Here is a 27,119-nt window from a genome sequence, read left to right as displayed (position 1 = left end):
ATACACACTTGAGAATCTGAGGAAGAGAGTGACAGGATCAGGACTAAGCTGGAGCTAATCATGGAACTGAAAGGCCAAGGTCACGAAATGAAGTTAGGAAACTATTAAGAAGAGCTGCAAGAGGCCCCAGTATACCCCATGCATGCAACTTCCAGGGCTACCTTGCAAATTACGTAAGAGGCTGTATCCCTGCAGTTCCCTGATGGGAGTAAATAAAGGCTGAATTTTACATGAGCTCTAAATGTGTGTCACTTGCTGCTGGGCTTCAGGGCATTGGAAGGGGTTTCTGTCCGTCAGACCCTCGTGGTAGGTTTGAGTTGACACAGAATCCACAAATCTCCAAAGAATTGATCATACATTGCCTCTCTTTGCAAAACTCCACCCAGCCAGGCACCAAAGGCATGGTTAGATGGAGGATGAGACTCACCATGTCTCCAGATCCATTCTTAACAGTGACCCACGTGTGGCTGTCATTGCTCACCATGACCTTATACGATGTCACCCAGTCACTCCTACGAGAAAATAAAACATCATCAGGACTACACACTTTAAAATGTTTATTTTTCCATGAAGAGGTTTAGAGGTGAGGAGAGCAGGTGCCAGAGGCAGACAGCACTGGGTCAAACCCTGGTTCCAGGACATTTACAGCTCTGTGACCTCAGCCAGGTAACTAACTGACCCATCTATGCTGCTATTTATTCATCCACAATATGGGAATCATAAAAGCATCAACCTTAAAGAATTAATGTAAGCCTTAGTTTAATGCCCTTTAATCACTTAGAACACGGCCTAGCCCCTAGTCATCACTAACCGTTGATCACACACATAAAGATATACAAATGAGTATCTATCTTTTTGCATTGAACACCTACATCACGCCCAAGAAACTTAACGGAAAAATAATCTCAGTAAAGATTGCAAACTGGTCTAAAAATTTTGGTTGGGAAGCTGATTTGGGAAAGTAACAAATGAGATTTTACCCATCACAAAAATAAAATCTTGAGTCTCTAAGAGATACTGGGTTTCTCCTTGGCTGTCACAGCCACACAGACAATCCCCACCCCAGGAAGAATCCAGTGATGGCTGGACCCAAAGCCGTACCCCCATCATCACACCGCACTGCACAGAAATTTCTGGTGATAAAATCGACATAATTTGACTTTCCAGAGTGGAGGTCAACCTGATAGCCTTGGCAAGAAAAACGACCTAAACCTTTTTTTCTCACTGCCTCAGTTTTTTATAATGTTAGTTGTTGAACAATATAGGAAAGTCTTCCTGAGTACCCACCCCCCTTTAATTTTGTAAATACTGGAACTAAGCAGCAATTTACCAGATTTTTTGTTTTTTTGAAAATTCTGCCCATTAAAGTATTTGGAATCTTTTTCCTACTTGCCTGCTTGCCCTCAGGATTGAGATCTATCCAAATAAGGTTTTGAGTTTCCTGTCTGAATTTATACTGCCCGGTAGAGTTTATTTCAAAAGAACAGCTGGTTCTATGCATTCTGGTTCATCCAACTGACTTGTCATGAAAATGATTCTTAGGTGCTTTTATACATGTTTGGAAACAAACCCTCACCTCACACCTTCTCTTCTTCTCCCCTCGCCTCCCCACCAGCTCTGTCTGAATGCCTGTTAGAAGCCAGAATCGATCACACATCACATTCCTCCTCTGACAGCCACTACTGTGAGCCCAGGGCTGCGGAGGGAGATACACTAGCATTGCCTTAACAAGAAAAGCACCTCAGTAACAGCTCCTTCCTTTGCCCTGGAAAATTATCCACACCCAAAATAGCAACCTGTTTTCCCACATACAAATAATTTCCAAATGACTTGTAGCTGCCATTCCCTTTGCTGTCTGTTTTTCAGCTGATAAGGCCCAAGGGTGATACAGCAAGATAGACAACAGAGGCGGGAGCCGTATTCTGCCAAGACAGAGGTGATGAATGTAGGAAACGCCTCGGTCAAGAGAAGCACAAGACAATAAGAGGGGAGTAGAGAGAAAAAGAAAAAGAAGTTCTCCAACGAAAAGGAGAGGGCGGGGAAAAAAAGGAAATAAAAGCCAAGTCATAATTTCTCAAATTCAAACTAAAAAAAAAAGAGAAAAAAAAAAGAATACTAATCCCCTACTTACGTTTGAATCATAATTGTTTCTGTGGCTCAGAACTATCTTCTGAACTGCAAAGCTACATCATATCTTCTTGCCTAGTTGACCCCTCCACTTAACATCCCTGCGACACCTCAAATTTAACTTACTTTAAACGAACTGATTCACGCCTTCTGCTCTACACTGGGATGTAGCAGTCCACCAGAGGCCCTGCCCCAGGAAAGGTACTGCCATCCACCCAGGGAGGCCAAAATCCCAGTGTTAGCCTGGGTGTCCCACCTTCCCTTCCTCCCTGATATGGTTTGCCTGTGTCCTCACCCAAATTTCATGTTGAATTGTAGCTCCCATAATCCCCAAGTGTTGTGGGAGGGACCCGGTGGGAGGTAATTAAATCATGAGGACAGGTTCTTCCCATCTTATTCTCATGATAGTGAATAAGTCTCACAAGATCTGATGGTTTTGTAAAGGGCAGTTTCCCTGCACATGCTCTCTTGCCTGCAGCCATGTAAGACATGACTGCTTCTCTTTTGCTTTCCACCATGATTGTGAGGCCTCCCCAGCCATGTGGAACTGTGAGTCCATTAAGTCTCTTTTTCTTCATAAGTTACCTAGTCCATGGATATTTCTCCATAGCAGTATGAAAACAGACTGATACATTCCCCTATATTGAATCCATCACCAACTTCTGTCAATTTCAACTCCCACATTTTTCAAGAATGTATCCAACTCTCTCCACCTCCCCTGCCACCACACCAGTTCACTCTCTCAGGCCCCCTGGCATCTAAATTGCTCCCCCACCTATCTTGCAGGCAAGAGCTTACTTTTCTAATGAAATATTATGTCATCCCTGCTTAAAATAGCTCTTAAGTATTCTCATATTAAGCATTGTGCTATCTTAGTATTAACAAAATCCTCATCACACCCTACTGGACCCTTGCTTGCCTTGTGTTCTCTGTGTTCTTTCTTTCAATTCCTGATACTGTTTATACTATCTCTTGCCCCAGGGCCTTTGCACATACTGCTGCATCTGTCTGAACCCCTCCTCTTCTCTCCTCCTGTGTCTGCCTTTAAATTATTCAGACCCCAAACCAAACAAAAAAGCTAGTCCTAACCCTTCAATCTAGCTAATTTCTTTTCTTGTATGCTTTCTTTCATAGTTTAATTCAGTTTGTAATTTCATACTCCTTTCTGGAATTACCTGATACTGTTATTCTCTCCCACTGAAGTATAAGCATCTCACAGATGGAGAAAGGAGGGCCCATGGCACTTGGAGGACAGAAAGGATGCTGGTGCCCCAGGAGAGCAGAGTAAGGGACAGGGGAGCAGAGGCCAGGGCATGGTGGGCTTTTAGGCCATTTGATAGGAGTGGAACTTCCTCTGCCAGGCAGTAAGGAGCTACCCCTCTTGAAGTTCACCAAGGGTGTTCAAAGTACCTGAAGACCAATTAGAAAGTCTCTGCTTCCAAAAATTCCACCGTAATAGAATGCGTGCCAATCAGAGGCTGTCCTTGTTTTTTCCCTGTTTGGAAAACTAACTCCCCTTTCTACCACCTTTGAATCACTGCCGAAATAAGCGTGATCACAGATGGGTCCTCTTGTCACAGGTTTATGAAGCCTTTGTTCATTTTGTTTCAGGCCTAGTTTCATCTTTGACAATTCTTATCATTGCTTATAATTATGCTTTATTCATTCTCACTGCTTTCTACTACTCTGCTCTGAGAACAGACACCATAATTTTTTTTATCCATTTTATTGCTAATCGCGATTTGAGTAGTTTCCAGTTTAGATTATTAGGAAGAGTGCTTCTGTGAACATTCTTGCAAGTATGTATCTTTCAGTGAATTTATATAAAAATTCTGTTTAGTGTATAATCAGGAGTGGAATTGCTAGGTCATAGGGTCAGAGGGTAGATGTATGTTCATATACCTATGTTCAGCTGCAGTATTTTCCAAATTAATTACACCTATTTGTACTCAGACCAGCAATAAACAAGAGTCTGGTTGTTCCACGCTCTTATTGACACTCGATAGTATCTTCCTTTTTTATTTTAGCCATTCTGGATGGATGTATCCTTTTATCTCATTGTTGATTTATTTTAATTTGCTTGGTGACTAATGAAGTTCAATATTTTGTATGTTCATTGGGTATTTGAATACCATCTTTTGAGAAGTGCCTACTCAAGTTTTCCCCATTTCAATTAGGTTGTCTGTCTTTCTCACATTGATTTATAGAGCTCTTTATACATTCTAGATATGAGTTGAATAATATATACGTATATTGCAAATATCTCCCCCAATTTGTCTTCCTTTTAATCCTCTTTGTAGTATCTTTCTTTCTTTTTTTTTAATTTTTTTTTTTTTTTTTTTTTTTTGAGACAGGGTATTGCTCTGTCATCCAGACTGGAGCCTCCCAAAGCAATCCACCCACTTCAGAGTCTCTCAAGCAGCTGGGACTACAGACATGCACCACCACACCCAGCTAATCTTTGTATTTTTTTTTTTTTTTTTTTTTTTTTTTTTGGAGAGATGGGGTTTTGCCATGTTGCCCAGGCTTGTCTCAAACTCCTGGGCTCAAGTGATCTACCCACCTTGGCCTCCCAAAATGCTAGGATTACAGGTGTGTGCCAACACGCCCAGCCTATGGTGTCTTTTGATGAAAAAAATTCTTAATATAATCCAATCTTAGCCATTTTTTTCTTTATGGCTTTCAGTATTTTTGTTCTTTTCAATAAATTTTTGCCTACTCCAAGATGATAAAGATACTAACTGATGTTTTCCTCTAAAAAACTTTATTGCTTTACCTTTCACATTTAAGATCTGCAATCCATTTGGAGTTGATTATCGTATAGTGTGAGGGGTCAAGATACATGGCTTTCTTGTTTTTGTTTGTTTTTTTGAGACAGAGTCTCTCTCTGTCACTCAGGCTGGAGTGCAGTGGTGCGATCTTGGCTCACTGCAACCTCCGCCTCCTGGGTTCAAGCGATTCCCCTGCCTCAGCCTCCTGAGTAGCTGGGACTACAGGCGAGTGCCACCATGCCCAGCTAACTTTTTGTATTTTTAGTAGAGAGTGGGTTTCACCATGTTTGCCAGGATGGTCTTGATGTCCTGACCTCGTGATCTGCCTGCCTCAGCCACCCAAAGTGTTGGGATTTACAGGCATGAACCACCGCACCCGGCCCAAGATACATGGTTTTCTATATGGGCTTCCAGCTGACCTAGAACCATTTACATGGTTATTTTCCTATTGCACCAGAGTGGCAATTTGCTATAAATCATATGATTGTATATGTCTACGTATATTTTTGGATGCTGTACTCTGTTCTGTTGGTCTATTTCTTATCCTATCCTAAATCTGTCTTATCTAATGTTAATTAATATTAGCATATTAATAACATTAATATGTTTTCTCACTTTGTTTTTGCTTTTCAAAGTTGCCTTCACTATTCTTAGATCTTTGCAGTCCTATATGCATTTTAAATTCAGCTTGTCAATTTCTAAAACAAAGCCTCTAGATTTTGATTGGGTTAATGTTGAATATATACACCAATTTTGGGGGAATTGACCTCTTTACAATATTAAATCTTCCAATCTATAAACATGCTATATGATCCTCTTTATTTAGGTCTTCTTTTATTTATCTTTTGCTAACTTTATTCCTGGGTAGCTGATTTTTTAAATGATTTTACGTGACATCACTTTAAATTTTACTTCCTCATTTGTTGCTGATATGTAGACACATAGATGCTTTTTGTACGTTGACTTTGTACCCAGCTACCTTGCTAATTTATTAATTAGGTCTAATAGTTTGTGGGCTTCTTTGGATGTTTTTATGAATATGATGATATCACAATGACAGTTCTGATTCTTTATTTCCAGTCATTAGGTCCTCTATTTCTTCTTCTTGCCTTATTATACTGGCTAAGATGTTCAGTCCAATGCTGAAAGAAGTGAATAACAGACATCCCAATCTCATTCGTGAGATCCAAGGGAAGGTTTCTATATTTCACCACTGAGTAAGATGCTTCCTGTAGGACTTTTTCTACTTTTTTTCTTTTTTTGTTTGTTTTTATTTTAATCAAGTATGAGTTCATTCTTTTTCACATAACAACAGAGTCTGGATGTTTGATGCTGCTGGCACTTATTCAGCTAGTCGACTGTGTAAGAATTCGTTTTTCATACTCATTATCTCCAAGTTCTACGTGGATGTTGCAAGAGGACTTATGACACATTCATTTTACATACTTGTCATCTCAGATTTCTAAGAGGACATCCATATGCTTTCATTCTTCATATTGTCTCAGAGTTCTAAAAAACATCAAGATGTTTCCATTTCCGTATGTGTTGTCTTTAGGTTGTAACACAGTGACTTCAGCTCTGTATCATGTCCACATTCAAAAATATTAAATCAGTTATAAATATTATAAATTATAAATGTGTAAAATGACTTATTTCCTTCCTGATACATTCTTTAAGTTTGATTTACAATTCTTTTTATTTAGCTTCTTGAGGTCACTGATTGTCAGGTGTTCTTATTTTCTAATGTAGCATTTCAGGTTATGATGTTCCCTCTGAGCACTCTTTAGTTTCATGTCATAAATTTTGATAGGTCATATATTCTTTGTCATTTAGTTCAAAATATTAATTCTTATGGTGATTTATTCTTTGATTATGAACTATTTAGAAGTGTATCGTTTACTGTCTAGGTACTAGATATTTTCCAGTTACTTTTTTATAATTGATTTCTCGTTTAATTCCATGGTGGACAGAGAACATGCTTTAAATTATGTCAGCCCTTTGGTTTCTCTTGAGCTTTCATTTATGGCTCAGTATATGGTCAATTCTGGCAAATGTTCTATGTGGACTTGAGAAGAACATTGGCTCTGTAATTGTTGGATGCAATGTTCCATACAAATAACTTTGATCATTCAAAATTGATCACTGCCAATATTAAGATTGAAAAAAAATCACAAAATAATCAGATTTTGATTATTCTAGTTTCTCTCTATTAACTTATTAGTTATATACTCACAATATTCTTTTCATAATTCTCTTAAGATTACAATATGCATCCTTGATTACTACAATCTTATTCAAATGATAATTTCTACTACATCCATGGTAATGCTAGAACTCCACAACACTTCAAGTCCATTTACCCCTCCAGCTTTTGCATTATTTTGGAATTCATTTTCAATTCCATATGTATTTTAAATTTTATAAAATATTCCTACTATTGTTTTGTGTAGTTAATGTTTATAAACAGACTAATTTACCCTTTCTGGTACTCTTCATTCATTTTGCATTTCCACGTTTCCACCTGAGATCATTTTCTTTCTGCTTGAAGAGCACCTTTGCTATTTCTTTTAAACCAAGTATGCTGATAGTATACTATTTCAGTTTTTGTTGTCTGAATATGGCTTCTTCATTTCATCATTTTTGAATGGTATTTTTGTTGGGAATTCTAGATTGACATTTGTTTTCTTTCAGCGTTTTAAAATTTTGATGTTATTAGCTTGTGAGGCATTGTTTTTCTATATAAACACACACATGTTGAAACTACTGTTTTGGCATTGAGTAAACATGCAATAAGAGTATGAGTAGAAAAATGAGTATCAGCCATTTTAGCTTGAATCCAGCTTTGTTGTTTACTAACTACATAAGCTTGGCAAGCTACCTAGCCTTTTGAAAATAATAAAGCTATCTACAAGGAGAGTATATATTAATGCATGAACTGAGAGATGTTATAGTATACTGGTTAATACCCCAGGCTTTGACATTAAGAAGGCTGTATTAGTCCATTCTCACATTGCTATAAAGATCCTACCCGAGACTAGGTAATTTTTAAAGGAAAGATGTTTAATTAACTCACAGTTCTGCATGGCTGGTGAGACCTCAAGAAACTTAAAATCATGGTGGAAGGCAAAGAGGAACGAAGCCCGTCTTACACGGCAGCAGGAGAGAGAGAGAGAGAGCGCAGGACAAACTGTCACTTGTAAAACCATCATATTTCATGACAACTCACTATCATGAGAACAGCATGGGGGAAACTGCCCCCCGATCCAGTCACCTCCCACCACATCCCTCCCCTACATGTAGGGGTTACAATTCAAGATGAGATTTGGGTGGGGACACAGAGCCAACCCATATCAAAGACCAAACTGAAATTCTAGTTCTTCCACTTACTAGCTGCAACCCATGTGACAGCAGCGTGTCTACTGAGCCCCAGCTGTAAGATAAGGTAACATCTCTACTTCCTTGTATAGTGAGTAGGGATTGAATGGGGTAATGCAAGTAGTCTGAGCACAGTACCTGGCACATAGTAACTGTTCCATAAATATGAGCTATTAATAAGAACAAAGAAATTATACACTGCCAGATGCCATACCAACATATAGGATTACTATTAAAGTTGAACTGGGACATAATTCAGCTGCTCCCTCCAAACACTTCCAGGGAGTGGATCTTCACACTTATCCCTTTGTGCCCTTGTAATGGAAATGTTCCGTCACTGCCATAAAGAAATTAAGAATTAATTAAATCTTCATTAAAATAATGAAGGTTGGTAATCCAGGGTGATAGAAGAGATACTTGCCAATCATTATGATGTGGCAGGACTGAATTGTGTCTTAAAGCTCTACCTACATGAAAAGGTTAAAGCATTATGGGATGTGTGGTAAATCCTGCTCCTCTCCCTGCAGTTACTAGCTTCTGGGAATACAAAGTTAAGTTATACAACATCCCTTTACTCAAGCTTTTTACAGGTTGATGATGAACACAAGGAATTAATCTGGAAATTTCAAGAGAGCGTGATCAAGTGCTGTGATGAGACAAGTACAGCAAGTTGTGGGAGGGCAGAGAAAGTCTGCATGGCTTATAAGGAAAAGGAGGCAGAGAAGGTTCGTGATAAAGATAGTCCTGATCTAACATAAAAGCTGATTATGTTATTCTTTTGTGACAGGCAAATCCATTGTCATTAAAGAGCCTCAGAAGACTGAAGCTATAATGTCACTGCTTCCTGGTCTTCTAATCTTCAGGGAAAGTTTAAAAACCATGGCACTGTTGTGGCTTTTTTTTCCATTTCCCTCAAATAGACTATTCCACATCACAAAACCACCTTGACATTTAATTCTCTCCAACTGGAGGTTACGAACTCCAAGCAATGTAGTCCAAATAAAGAAATGTTTGTGTCAAAGATTTCTTGACTGCGGAATGAGGAGAGGCTTCTATGAGCTGCAGCCAGCTCCCTCACTTAAAAAATTTAAAAACAAAATACCTTTGTATGATATTACCACATTGCCCTCCAATCCAGCTTTCCTTCAAATCAGAAAAACAGAGGACGTAGACCATAATAGAAAAAGTTGGACTATATTTAGACATTTTACTACATGATGCTAATATGGTTTAATTTAAAAACAAAGAATATCTATCATCAACAAAAAGACAGATTAATTGCTTATAGGGCCTTCTACTAGTGTACAACTAGTTTCTGGCGACATCAAAACAAATGCTTAAAACCATCAGTGGGCTTGTGAGCAAGTAAAGAAACTCTCCAATGGGGCAAACAACAACAACAACAAAAACCAATTGTTAGCTGAAAAAAAGGATAGTGAGTAATGCACAAACACAAAAGCCAGGGTAGCCCCAGGGAAAATGCATCTAACAGTGCTAGGATCAGAGTACTAAGCCTGAGAATCATCGAAAGCTACGGAAGTTGAACTTGAGACTTTTCCAGGACTCTCAAAAGGGGCTAAAATATCTCAGCACAGTGGTATCCACTGGTTCCCAATAGAAGCACACACGAATCCCCTCAAAAGAAAAGAATCTTCAACATAGGCTTTTGGAGGTTTCAGCAGGTACAATTAAGTAGTTACTGAATTAAGAACAACTATTTATACAATTTTTACAAAATCATTAAACACACAAGAAAACATTCTCCATGAGGAAAAGGCAGCATAAACAAAAAGCAACAAACCCATGTCTCAAAGAACTTCTGATTTTGTAATTATCACATTTTAAAATTTTCCGTTAGCAAAGATTTATATAGTACCTAGCACATCAGATGCCTTGGGAAGCACTTCACAAATACTGTAGTCCCCCCTCATCCATAGTCTCTTTTTCTACCGACTGTAGTAACTTTAAGTCTGAAAATATTAAGTGGAAAATTCCAGAAGTGAACGATTCATACGTTTTAAACTGCATCACTTTGAGCAGCACGATGAAATAGCACAGCATCCTCTACCATCCCGCTCCATCCTCCCAGGATGGGAATTACCCCTTTGTCTAGCACATCCATGCTGTATAGGCTTCCCGCCCATTAGTCACCTAGTGGCCTTCTCAGTTATCAGATCAACTGACATGATATGGCAGTGCTTGTGTTCAAGTAACCTTTATTTTACTTAAGAATGGCCCCGAAGTGCAAGAAGTAGAGACGCTGGCAATTCAGACATACCAAAGACAAGCCATAAAGTGTTTCCTTTAAATGAAAAGGTGAAAGTTCTCAACTTAATAATGAAAGAAGAAAAAATAGGGTATGCTAAGATTGCTAAGATCTATAGTAAGAACCAATCTTCTATCAGTGAAATTGTGAAGAAGAGAAAAGAAATTGTTGTTAGTTTTGCTGTTGCACCTCAAATTGCAAAAGTTAGTCATAGTGCATAAGTACTTAGTGAAGATAGAAAAGGCAGTAATTTGTGTTTATTATGTGCCAGGTCCCACTCCAAGACATATAAATAGATATAAATATACTTATGTAAATAGATACAGACATACTCACATATATACATATATAGATAGATATAGATACATATACACACATACATATATATAAATTGATTTAAGTATCACTACAATGCTATGAGGTAGGTATTATTATCTCCATTTTACAGATGAAGAACTTGAGACACATAGGAATCTTATTATTGTTAAGGAAGTATTAACTTATTAAAAATTAATAATATACTTATTTCAAATTTGCTCAGCATACCTGGTAAAATTCCAAGAGTAAAAACTGAAATAATAGGGTATGTTATGCAAAATCAGCCTAATGGAAAAACCAAGCAAGGTGGGAAAACTCAGATTACATAAAAGAAAAGTAAAAAGAATAACAGAGAGAAAGCAGAAATAAATCAAATTATAAAAACTATCACACAAATATAAATAGATTAGTTAATAGATCATTACGTTGGATTAAAAGTTACAAATATATTGTTTATAGGAGACAGACCCAAAACATAAGAAAGTTGAAACTAATGGAAGAACAATCCATAAAAGCAAATACTAAAAGAAAACTAGGTAGCTATAATAATAACAGACAAAATGTACTTTAAGACTAAAAGCGTTATTAGAGATAAAGACAGTCATTACATTATTATAAAAGATTCAGTTCACCAGTATAAAATAACAATTTTAGATTGTATGCACCTAATACAGGAGCTCCAAAAATATAAGCAAAAAGTAAAATAAAATAAAAATCAGTATAAGTAAAAAACTGACAAATCCATCAGCATAGAAAAGTATTACCATACCTCTCTCAATTATTGTTTTAAAAAGGCAACAAAAATAGCAAAAATATACAGGATTTTAATAACATAACAACCTTTATGTAATTAATACACATAGAACTCAGAACACAAAAGTTAGATAATACTCATTTCTTAAGCATACATACAACATTTATCAAACTGACTATGTAATTATCCATAAAGGTAAAAACATTTCTAAAATAGAATTAACAAGAGAGTTCAGCAAGATGACTGGACATAAGCCAATATACAAAAAATTAATTACATTTCTATACACCAGCAGCCAAAAATAAGGTACTTACACTTACAAATAAATTAAAGATGTGCAAGATATTTATGAAGGAAACTTTAACATTTTATTGAATAACATTTTAAGACATACCTAAGTGGGGATCTATATCATGTTCATTGATAGGAAGATAGTGGAAATGTGTCAATTCTTTCCAAAAATCTCAATTGCATTTTCAAGAAACTTCACAAACTGATTCTAAAATGTATAGGAAAGAATAAATCCCAAAATAGCCAAGATACTTTATGAGGAAAAAGAAACAGTAGAGAGTATTGTCCTATCAAGATATTGGAGCTTATTATTATAAAGCTTTAAGACACTGTGATAATGGTGTATGAATAGACAAATTTATAAATGTAAGAGAATTTAGAGCCCAGAAACAGACCCCTGCATATATAAAACCTGAAAGAGATCTCTAGCATATCAATTTTAAATAAAAGAACTATTAAATAAATGATCTCAAGGCAACTGAATATTAATATAGAACAAAACTAAAACCGGACTTTATAACTAATGTTTTTCACAAAATCATTTCTGAATGGATTAGCTGCTTAAATGTGAGAAGTGAAACTTAAAACTTAACCTGAGTAACAAATAGAAGAATAAGTTCATAACCATAGAGTATGAAAGAAATTTGTATATAAAACACAACCAGTCAAATCATAAAAGACAAATAAACTGAAGTACATTAAAATTTAAAACTTTTGCTTATCAAAAAACATCATCAAGAAAGCAGTAAAAGAAATTCTAAGCTGAGAGAATCTATTTTGAGCACATTTAGCTGACAAAAGATTAATATTGAGAATATATTTTTAAAATTCTATAAATCAATGAGACAAAGAAAAAGCACACAATGTAAATGGAGAAACGTGACAAATATTTCACAGCAAAGGTAACCAAATGGCAAATAAACATAGGAAAGGAAGTTCAACCCTGTTAGTGGTTAGAGAAATGCAAGTTTCTCTAAGGGCAACAGTGAAAGATAATGCTTTACACCTTTTATATTGAAAAGTAAGAATAGCAATGCTAAATGTTGGTGAAAATGTTTCACAATAAAAACCTTAAAGAAGACTAGGACAACCACTTTAGAAAGCAAATGTCATTGTCTTGTTAAACTACCATTTGCATACCTTCCAACCCAGCATTACACTCCCATGTATATATCATGGGGACTGCTTTGTACATGTAATCCAGGAGACATATACAAGAATGCTAATAGCAGCATTATTCTTAAGAGAAAATTGCAATAATGACAATAGCAACAATAAAAAATCAAAAAGAGGACAATCTAATCTTCATCAAAGAAGAATAGATAAATTGTGGTATACCCATAACGTTAAATAGCATTACAAATGTATGAACTAAACCCACAGGTAACAACATGGATGATCCTGTGAAGCATAATGTGGAGTGGAAAAAGACAATTCCAAAAGCTACATTCAGTATAAAATCATTTTTATAAAGCCTGAACCAAGAAAAATAATATTTTTTCATATGTAATACATATGTGACAAGAGTAGTTTTTAAAGGTAGGAGATTAATTGATCCCCAATAAGGAGAATGATTCCACTTCTGGGAAGAAGTAGGGGGATCTGGAAAAGGCACAGAGATTATTTCCACCAATCAGAGATCATCTTGACCAGACAATATTCTAGCCTACGGGTCCCCAACCCCCGGACCGTGAACCACTACCAGTCTGTGGCTTGTTAGGAAGTGGGCCACACAACAGAATGTGAGCGAGCATTACCAACTGAGCTCCACCTCCTGTCAGATCAGTGGTAGCATTAGGGTATTAGATTCTCACAGGAGCATGAACCCTATTGTGAACTGTGCACATGAGGGGTCTAGGTTGCATGCTCCTTATGAGAATCTAATGCCTGATGACCTGAGGTGGAACAGTTTCATCCTGAAACCATCCCTTCCCCACCCCCATCCCCACCCCCAATCCCCCACCATCTGTGTAAAAACTCTTCCATGAAACCAGTCCCTGGTGCCAAAACCAGTCCCTGGTGTTGAGGACTGCTGTTCTTGCCATTTAGTTGCATGGCAGGTTCATAAGCGTTGGTTTTATTGTAGTGCTTAATACCTTACACATATATCCATTCTTTTGTATCCATCAAATATTACATAATGATAGAGCTAAAATATATTTGTTTGAATGTTGTACAATAGTCCTACATACAGCAAAATGCCACAACTACCTTTTGTGAAACAGATGTGTGTAAAGATGCCATATTCATCTCTTAAAGACGTTTTATAAGTAAAAAATAAGATCTTTGTTCTTGGATTTCCTCATGTATAATTTCTTCTTTCCTTGGAAGAGCAACTGTATTAACATTTTCTAATAACAATTCATCTGACACTTCAGTTTGCAAAATGCTTCCATACACATAATCTTACTTTGTCTAAGAACAAGCCAAGTTCATCATCAAGAATGTGGTAATTCACTAGGTTGGTAGAAAGAAAGGATTAGATCACTTGTTTCCTATTTCTCCATACCTAGATGCTCTGTTCCCCTATTCTTTGGTCTTCATCGTACTCCTCTTTTCCCCAGGTCCTAGGTATAGGATTTCAGTGTTCTCAGATCAGTTGCCAACTTTTACGGTTACTTAAGCAAGTTATCTAGAGCTGCACATGATGTGTAGAAATTGTTCTTGGTTAAAAATGCTTACATCTTAAACCTAAAATTAGCACTTCTCCATCACTTGCATATAGCCTCCCTTTCTCGAAACACAGAGGCCACATAATCAATCAGAATTTAAGAAATTGAACATTGAAAGCATAAACTAAACATAAAATCTAGATCTTAGTGAATTTTTCTAATGACTGTAATGTCAGTTGTCTTCAATAAATAGAGATGAGCATCTTAACTTTTGGAAGATGTGCTAAACATGGTGGTGCCCAGCAGATATCATAATCTGCTTTAACTATGTCTACCTGGAAACAATGTTTTGTGTGCTCGGCTCTATTGTTTCTGGGAGTTACGTTTCCACTTAGACCCTTGCACATGATCACCTTTGGAGCAGATGTGTCATGCAGCATGACTGTGTTCCTTGGCCACAGTGGAATACCTAAAGGTGCACCTGACAGAAACTAGGCCAATCACAGTACCTTGATGATGTGACCACAGTTGATTGGCCTACACTAGACACCTGATCCGATACATTCTACATTCTTTCCTGGGATTTTGGATTTGAGACTAAGAGATAGCTGCAGTTATCAGTCATTGCGTGCTGTTATGCTTAATACTGAGTGTCAACTTGGTTGGCTTGAAGGATGCAAAGTATTGATCCTGAGGTGTGTCTGTGAGGCAGTTGCCAAAGGAGATTAACATCTGAGTCAGTGGGCTGTGAAAGGCAGACCCACCCTTAACCTGAGTGGGCACCATCTAAACAGCTGCCAGTGCAGCTAGAATATAAAGCAGGCAGAAAAATGTGAAAAGACCAGACTGGCCTAGCCTCTCAGCCTACATCTTTCTCCTGTGCTAGATGCTTCCTGCCCTTGAATATCAGACTCCAAGTTCTTCAGTTTTGGGACTCAGGCTGGCTTTCCTTGATCCTCAGCTTGTAGACAAGCCTATTGTGGGACATTGTGATCATGTAAGTTAATACTTAATAAACTCTCCTTTATATATCTCTCTATCCTATTAGGTCTTTCCCTCTAGAGAACCCTGAATAATACAGATTTTGGTACTAGGAGTCGTTCTAGAGGAACAGAATATTAATGATGGAGTTCTTTCATTGGTTTAGGGGTTTCTGGAGTTGGCTGCTTAATATGATTAGACCCAAAAATGCTAAGGACTCTACTTCTAATAATATGGATGACACTGATAGTCCTTGTTGTAAACTGTTTAGAGAGCTATGCAAAATTTCCAGGTGCCGTGGTTTCATGCCTGTAATCCCAGCAATTTGGGAGGCTGAGGTGGACAGATCACCTGATGTCAGGAGTTCAAGACCAACCTGGCCAACAAAGCAAAACCTCATCTCTACTAAAAATACAAAAATTAGCTAGATGTGGTGGTGCACACCTGTAGTCCCAGCTACTTGGGAGGTTGAAGTGGGAGGATCACTTGAACCTGGAAGGTGGAGGTTGCAGTCAGCCAAGATCATGCCACTGTACTCCAGCCTGGGCTATAGAGTGGGACTTTGTCTAAAAAAGAAAAAAGAGTTATGCAAAATAAATGCATTTGACACTCCTGATTCATCACTCATAATAGGCAAGGAGTTCAGTGACTCCATACATAATACCCTTGACCGTATGTAGAGAACCAAGGAACATAATGAAGCTGGTTGGTTGCTCCTGAGTTCAGTGGACAAAGTGACGAAAGAAAATGGTGAACTAAGGGATTCTGTCTCCCAGCTTCACAAGCAGATACTGAGCCTCAAATCTGCTAAGTTTGCCCTGAGTGAGAGTCTTATCTCTGGTAGAGAAAGAGCTGAAATTGTCGAAAAACGGATACAAGCTTTCATCATGTGAGTGGCTCACCTGCAATGAAAGGTGCGTGCACAGCCTCGCCTGGTGTCTACTGTTAAAGTGAGGGCATGGATTAGAAAAGAATGGGATCCTGTAACTTGGAATGTAACATGTTGGAGGACCCTGATGAAGCTGAGGACACTGAGTTTGTAAACTCTGATGAACCTTTTTTGCCAGAAGGAACAGCTTCCCCATCCTCAGTAGTGGCAACATCCCCTCCCCAATCCATGCTGCCATCAGTCTTTCCACCTTTGTCTGAGGAGATAAATCCTGCACTGCCTTAGGCAACAGTGATGGCCTCCCCTGAGGCAATTGCCAGGCAAGGTAATGTTGATTCTCCTCAGGAACCACCCCCAACACCCGTTTCCTTCTGGACAGATAACTCAAGTCCCAGCGGGCCCCTAGAGATGAGGTTGAGAGCGTGACCCATGAGGAGGGGCACCAGACTCGAAAAGAACTGCTTGAGTTTTCTAATTTATATAAACAGAAATCTGAAGAACAGGCATGGAGATGCATAGTAAGGGTGTGGGATAATGGTGGAAAGGAACATAGAGTTGGATCAGACTGAAATTACTGGTTTGGGCCACTAAGTAGGGACTCTGCGTTTAATGTTGCAGTTCAGGTGGTTAAAAAAGGTTCTGATAGTTTATTTGCTTGGTTAGCTGAAATATGGATTAGAAGATGGCCCACTGTGAGAGATCTGGAAATGCCTGATCTCCCTTGGTTTAGTGTAAAGGAATGGATCCAAAGGCTTAAGGAGATTGGGATGGTGAAGTGGATTAGTCACTTTAGACCTACTCATCCCAGCTGGGAGGGTCCAGAAGACATACCCTTAACTAATGCCATGCAAAATAGATTTGTGAGGGTAGCACCTGCATCCTTGAAGCTCCCTGGATTCATCCTGTGGTCACTTCCCCAGTGCTAGAATGCATAATTGGCATAGACATACTTAGAAGCTGGCAGAACCCCCACATTGGCTCCCTGGCTGGTAGGGTGAGCGCTATTATGGGAGGGATTGCAGAGATTAGTGCCACCATCAAGGGCTTGAAAGGTAGTGATTTCCACCACATCCCCATTCAACTCTCCCTTTTGGCCTGTGCAGAAGACAGATGGATCTTGGAGAATGACCGTGGATTGTCATAAGCTTAACTAAGTGGTGACTCTAATTGCAGCTGCTGTACCAGATGTGGTTTCATTCCTTGAACAAATTAACACGTCTCCTGGTACCTGGTATGCAACCATTGACTTGGCAAATGCCTTTTTCTCCATTCCTGTCCATAAGGCCCACCAGAAGCAATTTGTCTTCAGTTGGCAAGGCCAGCAATATACCTTTACTGTCCTACATCAGGGGTATATTAACTCTCCGGCTTTGTATTATAATCTTATTTGGGGATATCTTGATTGCTTCTCACTTCCACAAGATGTCACAGTGATCCATTACATTGATGACATTACACTGATTGGATCCAGTGAGCAAGAAGTAGCAAAGACACTGGACTTATTGGTGAGACATTTGCCTGCCAGAGGATAGGGAATAAATTTGACGAAAATTCAGGGAACTTCTACCTCAGTAAAATTTCTAGGGGTCCAGTGGTGTGGGACCTGTCAAAATATGCCTTCTAAGGTAAAGGGCAAGTTGCTGCATTTGGCCCCTCCTACAACCAAGAAAGAGGCACAATGCCAATATAATCCAAATAGTGGGCCTATCTGGATTTTGGAAGCAACACATTCCCCATTTGGGTGTGTTACTCTAGCCCATGTATTGAATGACCCAAAAGGCTGTCAGTTTTTAGTGGGTTCCAGAACAGGAGAAGGCTCTGCAACAGGTCCAGGCTACTGTGAAAGCTGCTCTGCCACTTGGGGCATATGACCCAGCAGATCCGATGGTGCTTGAGGTATCAGTGGAAGATAGGGATGCTGTTTGGAGCCTTTGGCAGGCCCCCATAGGTGAATCACAGCAGAGGCCTCTAGGGTTTTGGAGCAAGGCCCTGCCATCTTCTGCAAATAGTGAGTCTCCTTTTGAGAGACAGATCTTGGCCTGTTACTGGGCTTTGGTGGAAACTGAACATTTGACTATGGGTCATCAAGTCACCATGCGACCTCAACTGTCTATCACGAGCTGGGTGCTTTCTGACCCATCTAGCCATAAAGTAGGTCATCCATAGCAGCATTCCATCATCAAATATAAGTGGTATACATGTGATTGGGCTTGGGCAGGTCCTGAAGACACAAGTAAGTTACATGAGGAAGTGGCTCAAATGCCCATGGTCTCCACTCCTGCCACCCTGCCTTCTCTCCTCCAGACTACACCCATAGCCTCATGGGGAGTTCCCTATGATCAGCTGACAGAGGAAGAGAAGACTAGGGCCTGGTTCACAGATGGTTCTGCACGATATGCAGGCACCACCCAAAAGTAGACAGCTACAGCACTACGGCATCTTTCTAGGACATCCCTGAAGGACAGCACTGAAGGGAAATCCTCCCAGTGAGCAGAACTTCCAGCAGTGTACCTGGTTGTGCACTTTGCATGTAAGGAGAAATGGCCAGATGTGTGATTACATACTGATACATGGGCTGTAGCCAATGGTTTGGCTGGATGGTCAGGGATTTGAAAGAAGCATGATTGGAAAATTGGTGAAGAGGGGAAGAAATCTGGGGAGAGGGTATGTGGATGGACCTATCGGAGTAGTCAAAAACTGTGAAGATATTTGTATCCTATGTGAGTGCTCACCAACGGGCGACCTCAGCAGAGGATGATTTTAATAATCAATTGGATAGGATGACCCATTCTGTGGACACCACTCAGCGTCTTTCCCCAGCCACCCCTGTAATCGCCCAATGGGCCTGTGAACAAAGTAGCCATGGTGGCAGGGATGGAGGTTACGCATGGGCTCAGCAACATGGACTTCCACTCACCAAGGCTGACCTGGCTATGGCCACTGCTGACTGCCCAATTTGCCAGTAGCAGAGACCAACACTGAGCCCTCAATATGGCACCATTCCTCAGGGTGATCAGCCAGCTACCTGGTAGCAGGTTGATTATATTGGACCTCTTTCATTATGGAAAGAGCAGAGGTTTGTCCTTACTAGAGTGGATGCTTATTGTGGATATGGGTTTGCCTATTCTGCACACAATGCTTCTGTCAAGGCTACCATCCGTGGACTCAAGAAATGCCTTATCCACTGTCATGGTATTCTGCACAGCATTGCCTCTGACCAAGGCACTCACTTTACAGCTAAAGAGGTATGTGGCAGTGGGCTCCTGCTCACGGAATTCACTAGTCTAACCATGTTCCCCATCATCCTGAAGCAGCTGGATTGATAGAATGGTAGAATGGCCTTTTGAAGTCACAATTACAATGCCAGCTCGGTGACAATACTTTGCAGGGCTGGGGCAAAGTTCTCCAGAAGGCCACGTATGCTGTGAATCAGCCTCCAATATATGGTACTGTTTCTCCCATGGCCAGGAATCAAGGGGTGAAAGTGGAAGTGGCACCACTCACCATCACCCTTAGTGATCCACTAGCAAAATTTTTGCTTCCTGTTCCCACAACATTACATTCTGCTGGCCTAGAGGTCTTAGCTCCAGAGGGAGGAATGCTGCCACCAGGAGACACAAAAATTCCATTAAACTGGAAGTTAAAATTGCCATCTGATGCTTTGGGCTCCTCCTACCTTTAAGTCAACAGGTTAAAAAGGGAATTACAGTGTTGGCTGGGGTGACTGACCCAGACTATCAAGATGAAATCAGTCTACCATTCCACAGTGGAAATAAGGGAGAGTATGCATGGACTACAGGAGATCCATTAGGTCATCTCTTAGTATTACTGTGCCCTGTGATTAGGGTCAATGGGAAACTAAAACAGTCCAATTCAGGCAGCACTACAAATGGGCCAGACCCTTCAGGAATGAAGGTTTGGGTCACTCCACCAGGGGAAAAAAAACCATGACCTGCTGAGGTGGTTGCTGAAGGCAAAGAGAATACAGAATGGGTAATAGAAGAAGGTAGTCATTAATACCATCTACGACCGTGTGAGTAGCTGCAGAAACAAGATTGCAATTATCATGAGTATGTCCTCCTTCTCTTGTTAAAAACATGCTTGTGCATGTTTACACGTGTACTAAGAAAATATCTACATTTTATTTGCTTTTTCCTTTATGGAGTGACATGAGATTTATTGACTTCATATCAGCATTTGAGTATTGTTAACTTTATGTAATAGTATTTGGGTTGGAGATTGGTGCGTTTCCAGTTGTACAAAGGATAGTTGTGTTATGTTAGCTGTTATTATGACCTTATTATTGTCTTTATTTGAAGATTATATATGATATCAGGAGATGTGTATGGGTTCAAATTGACAAGTGGTGGGCTTGTGATGGTTAATATTGAGTGTCAACTTGATTGGCTTGAAGGATGCAAAGTATTGATCCTGGGCATGTCTGTGAGGATGTTGACAAAGGAGATTAACATCTGAGTCAGTGGGCTTGCAAAGGCAGACCCACCATTAATCTGGGTGGGTCTAATCAGCTGCCAGCATGGCTAGAATATAAAGCAGGCAGAAAAATGTGAAAAGACCAGACTGGCCTAGCCTCCCAGCCTACATCTTTCTCCTGTGCTGGATGCTTCCTGCCCTCGAACATCAGACTCCAAGTTCTTCAGTTTTGGGACTCAGACTGGCTTTCCTTGCTCCTCAGCTTGTAGACAGCCCATTGTGGGACCTTGTGATCATGTGAGTTAATACTTAATAAGCCCTTTTTATATATATCTCTATTTTATTAGTTCTGTCCCTCTAGAGAACCCTAATACAGGTGCTGAAGACACTCATCCCATGTCATGTGTCTGGAGAAGCAGAGGCCACTCTACAGAGACAGAAGAGTGAGAGAGCAGCACAGAGAAGCTCATAGAAGAGACCCTTGGAGAGAGTCCCATCAGTGCTCAGACCCCAGGTTCCAGAGGAAGAGCTTCAGCTCATCTCCATTCCTGCCCCTAAACTCACTGACACACGTGTGTGTTCACTAGTGTCCCGCTTTGGACTTTGTGCTTGCTAGACTCTTGTTTTGGCCTATGAAGGCCTCTGAGAGCTGTATGAGTTCCCTATGACTGCTACAACAAATTATCACAAACACAATGGCTTAAAACAACGCAAATACCTTCTCTATCAGTTCTGCAGGCTAGAATCTAACATAGCTCTCGTTGGGCTATAGTCAAGTTGTGAGGATGGCTGGTTCCTTTCTGGAGGCTCCAAGGGATAATCTGTTTCCCTGCCTTTTCCAGCTTCCAGAGGCCACCCACATTCCCTGGCTGGTGGCCACCTTTATCCACCTTCAAAGCCAGCAACAGTGCATGTCTCTAACCATGGCATGTCTCTAACAGTGCATGTCTCTTCACTAACTGTGGCTTCCTCTGACCATGGCAGTGCCCCTTTTAACCCATGTGATGAGATTGGACTCACATGGATAATTCAGGCTCTTCTCTCCATCAAGATCTTTAACTGAATCATATTTAAAAAGTCCCTTTGCCATATAAGGTGACATAGTCATAGGTTCTGAGGATTAGCATGTGAATGTCCTATGAGAGGATGTCTGCCTACCACAAAAACCCCACTTTGATTCTGGCTCTACTCCAGGACTCATTCCAGATCCTTTTCTATCCTGACCCAAGATTGACGATCCAGTCTTGTTCTGCCACCTTGGTCCCAACAGGACAACACAATGGTTCCCTAATTCCATTCAATAAATGGAAAGCTTAGAACACAGCAAGAAAGCCACAGCCACAAAAATTAAGTTACTCTGGCCACTCACAAACACCAGTGTGTCTCCCAAAGTGGACGTAGAGTTCAAATTTCCTTAAGAAAATTCCTCCCAAGGCCGGGCGCGGTGGCTCAAGCCTGTAATCCCAGCACTTTGGGAGGCCGAGACGGGCGGATCACGAGGTCAGGAGATCGAGACCATCCTGGCTAACACGGTGAAACCCCGTCTCTACTAAAAAATACAAAAAAAAAAACTAGCCGGGCGAGGTGGCGGGCGCCTGTAGTCCCAGCTACTCGGGAGGCTGAGGCAGGAGAATGGCATAAACCCGGGAGGCGGAGCTTGCAGTGAGCTGAGATCCGGCCACTGCACTCCAGCCCGGGCGACAGAGCGAGACTCCGTCTCAAAAAAAAAAAAAAAAAAGAAAAAAAAGAAAATTCCTCCCACTTGACAAACCAGTGTTTGACTTCATGGCCCACTTACCATAATAAGGGTTTCCTGGTACTTCTCAAAACATTTGGCTCCTTCTACACAATGTTAGAAGTTGCATTCTTGGAAGAGGCACATTCTATGTTTTACCCTAGTAAGCCTGACTGGCAAGAACTGACAGGTCATAGGATTGGCCACTGGAGACTTCTGAAAATTCTTCTGATTCCAGCACAAAGCTCAATATGCTCTTCTGAGCATTCTGCCATCCATGTGAGTGTGTTCCCACAGCACCATGGAATGTCAATTTCCTCACATGTCAGGAAGGCAGATACTACCAATTGCATTTGACTATGAAGTAATACTATGTCTGCATGTCCAACAATGGCTGTCAAATGGGGGTAATGTTGTCCCCCAGGGGACATTTGACAATGTCTGGAGACATTGGGTAAGGTGCTACAACTGGGGACATCTAGTGGGTGGAGGCCAAGGATGTTGCTAAAAACATCCTAAAATGCATTAGACAGATTCTCATAGCAAAGAATTATCTGTCCCATTGTGCCAATTGTACTAAGTTTGGGAAACCCATTCTACAAGATGTTAATTCTCCATTTGATTTGCTCAAAACTGTTAAGGAAAGGGTAAATGTCACTGGCAATTTATGAGTGAGGAAACTAGAGTACAGGCTTTCCAGGGACTTATAACATTTTAAACACCAGATTATTAATTAGATAATATAGGTTTTTTCAACACATTCCTGTTGATTTGCCTAAAAGAACAGAAAGGATTCAGAAACAGATGTGTGATCAATGAAAAAGGTAAAAGCCAAACAGTTTTCCAGAATGGGGCTCAGCTACCTGAAAGACACATGCCACAAACAGCTGCTGAATAAACAGAAATTGGTTTCTCCAAAGTATCTGGACACAATTTATTTTCAAGTGTCCTGGACAAAGTTAACCTGTTCCTTTACTTAACAAAACTTTTCTTTATGGACAGTGCAAGCTTCAGCTCAAATCTTTCTCGTACTAGCATAGAAGCCACTCTTTCTCTTCACCTTTGCGCCAAATACTTGTCAATACCAGGTAGAAGGAGTGTGCCAGGCACAGGGGTACAGTGAATCTCAAAGCAAACCCAAAGCCTAGCCACAGGGAGCCTATAGTCTAGTGGGGAACATAGAGATTGTATACTAACTATAATATTAATGAATGAACTGCAATTGTGATATTGTTCAAAGGAGAAAATAAAGAGTGCTTATAAATAGGGGGTGAGGACTAGCTTAATTTTGGGCGAGTTGGGGGAGGCACTTCTCAGGAGGTGATATTTGAGCTAAAGAGTCAAGAGGAACTAACTAGGTGAGGATTGGGTAACATTTCATTTTAAGCCAGAAAAAATGTATATGAGAGATTAAATATGCAAATAATAATTTCAAAAAAGTAGGCAGCAATAAAAGGACCTGAAAATAATAATAAGAGAATTTTCCAGAATTGAAAAACTTTATTGAGGAGGAATAACTCAAAGCTTTGGAAGCATGCCTACCCTCAGACCTCTACTCTGTAGCACCAAAGGCAATGGAAAGTATTGAGACGTGCCTCACAGTCTCCAGAGATAACAGGTATGGGGTTTCTTTTTGCTATAATAAAAATGTTCTAAAATTGATTGCATTGATGATTGTGCAATCTTAGGAATATATTAAAAACCACTGAGTTATACACTTAAATGGTTGAGCTGTATGGTAGGGGAATTACATCTCAATAAAGCCATTAAAAATTCTTGGGGAAAATTATTTTCAAAATACAACCAGGAGTGATATCAACAAAAATGCATTTTCAGACATTCAAGAAGTCTAAAATTATACCTCCCAAGCTCCATTTCCAGAAGAGATGTACCATTGAAATAAAGGAAAAACAGAGAGATGTAGGAGCTAAGAAACACAGACTATAACTCAGGAGAGAGGTGAAAAGAATTCTAAGATGAATGTGAAGGGACAAAAGCCATGTAGAGGCCTGGGAACCAAACCAGTTCAGAGGCCAGCAGACACCATATGGCTCCAGGAGGGATATCTCAGGAAGAAAATGAAAAAGTAGATTGCTAATATGTATGGATATATTAAGAGGAGATTTTCGTGTCTGTCAGAAAGCTTCGGAATTAACTAGTAAGAGGTACCTAGAAAACCATTAAAAATAAGTGATTATTACCTCCAGTAAAAACAAAAAGTTGCACAGGGAAGGAAATTTAACTATAGTACACTATTTGACCCAACTTGTAAATAACAATACAATAATAACTATTGTGTAAAAATTCAACACTGTTTTAACAAAATTTGGCAATATAACTCTTTTGGAAGGATAAGAAAATAAAAAGAGACAGAGATAGAGAAAAATAGACAGAATGAGAAAGAGAAAAAAAGTGTGTGTGTTAGAGGTTGGTCAATAAGAGACAAATTCTCACTTTTCATAGTAGAATGTCAGAAGATGATAACTAATTTAAAAGAATCTGGGGAAAGAGTACTAAAAGCATTTTATTCCGAAATATTGGGATTAAGAAATAGAAAACAGAAGAAACAGCTAATGGGTTTGCAGTTGTTGCTTTGGGAGACCAGAATTGAAACTGAGAAACATACGAGACATGGGCCACCATGTTTTATTAAAAGTAGCATTATTTGGCTTTTTAAACTACAAAATAATTTTTAATTAAAAAATCAATCCATTTCACTCCCTTGGCACATTTTCAGCTCTTCCACTCATTTTAGGGTCATTTTCTTCCAATGCATGCAAGGATTGAGGCCAATTTATATCTCTGTTACACATTCAAAGCAGGACTAAAAAGCAAAATTTCTTTCTTCTTTTTAAGAGTTCACATTTTACTATGTTTCTCTGGAGAGAAAGTCAGTGGAAGTTTATGTGAATAAAATTGGAAAGCATTTTGCTTTTTACTTTCCATTGCTTGGCTTGTGTTCTAAATGTATTGCCAATTGACCGCTCTGCTGGCTGTGCTAATGTTATTTTTCAGATGGACTTTAAAGAAAAACTGGAGATCAGAATGTTGTTAAAAAAGAAGAAAAATATTGACTTCTGTGAAAGTTAGCAAATATTTCATCTGTCAAAAATGCTTACAAAAATCATAGGCTCAACCATTCCTTCAACCTGGATTGAAGCTAACACAGCACAAAAAATATTCCCACAAAGAGAGAGATCTTCATGGAAAATAAAGAAGTTTCCTAGCAGGCATGAAAGATGGTATTGAGTGAGCAAAATCCACACCATGAGAGTTGTATATTCTCAAGACCAGCTGGCGTGCTGAGAGCAGGCAGGGAGATTTGCTGCAAACAACCTATAGTGCTGGATGGCATCCTGAAAAGATCAGGGACTTTCAAGCCCGGCAGAACTGGGCTCAAAGACTTGCTCTGCCACATCCTAACTATGCCAACTTAGTGGTTGTGGTTCTCTGTAACAATAAGTTGATAAATCCTAACTTCCAGGGATGTAGTAGGGAACAGAGTTAACAATATTTACTATTACAGTAGTTCAACACATGGTAGTTATTTTCATGACTATTTTGTAATGAAATATGACATCTCCCAGCCTTGAATGACACATAGGGACTCAGGTATTCAACTGACTGCCATTTTGCCACTTCCAGTCGGAAGGCCAGGCCAATGCACAGAAACATTCACCTGGAGGAATCATGTCTTTTCCTGTTTGAAACTCTCCCTTTCTCTCAAATCAAAATTACCCAACATGGCTTAGAAATTGGACACTTACCGGAAATTCCAAAAAGACCAGAAGCTTCTGGAGGATTCTTAGGGGAAAACATTTACTTTCTGAATCTAAACTGGCCACAATTCTAAATGAGCCTCATACTGTGGACAATCTAGTGGCTAGATTACATGCAGGCCTCACACTATGTGCTCTATCCACACATACAGTGTGTATGTGTATATGTACTTATTAGAGAAGAGACAGAGAGGAAGGGGGCAGGGTGAAAATGCCCATATATAAGGCCAAAGTCATCTTGGGTCATGCATGATGAGTTTCCCAGCACGTTAATGTTTGCACCACCAAGTATCAGAGGGCAAATGGAAGAAGACATGTTAACTCAGCTGAATGCAGCAGGCCATGGAGGAATACGGCACAGTACCTGATGCCCGTTCTCCCCATCTTCTTCTCTCTGGTCACTTTGGCCATGTGTTCTGCCTTGGCAATATTTACTACACAGTTATTTACAGTCTTTGTGCAAGAGAAACACAAGACAATGAACCAATCAACCTTCATCTCTGGCATCACAGCACTGAATTAGGGTTCACAACTGCTAAACCTCACCTTGTCTTCCACTGACGATGCCCATCTGTCCTTGTCTCCATAAACGTCACACAACAGTCTCAATCCTTCCAAGCTACCTTCAACTTTTGTTAAAAAAAAAAGAGTTCTTCCGGGAGGCGGAGCTTGCAGTGAGTGGAGATCGTGCCACTGCACTCCAGCCTGGGTGACAGAGTGAGACTCTGTCTCAAAAAAAAAAAAATAAAAAACTTTATAAATTTCAATATAGAGTGTAACACATCTT

General features: G+C 39.7%; 1 protein-coding gene across 1 annotated transcript in view; it reads right to left on the bottom strand.

Annotated features, from left to right (window-relative positions):
- Window positions 1-27,119, bottom strand: part of CPXM2 (carboxypeptidase X (M14 family), member 2) — a 147,380-nt gene that overhangs the window by 52,656 nt on the left and 67,605 nt on the right. The window contains exon 5 of the mRNA XM_011930212.1: window positions 428-512. Within this exon, the coding sequence (XP_011785602.1) occupies window positions 428-512 (85 nt within the window). The remainder of the gene's footprint in view (window positions 1-427; window positions 513-27,119) is intronic.

The sequence above is a fragment of the Colobus angolensis genome, unplaced genomic scaffold (genome assembly GCF_000951035.1).
Source record: "Colobus angolensis palliatus isolate OR3802 unplaced genomic scaffold, Cang.pa_1.0 Scaffold85, whole genome shotgun sequence".
NCBI classification, from domain to species: domain Eukaryota; kingdom Metazoa; phylum Chordata; class Mammalia; order Primates; family Cercopithecidae; genus Colobus; species Colobus angolensis.
This window is presented reverse-complemented; position numbering and strand designations above follow the sequence as displayed.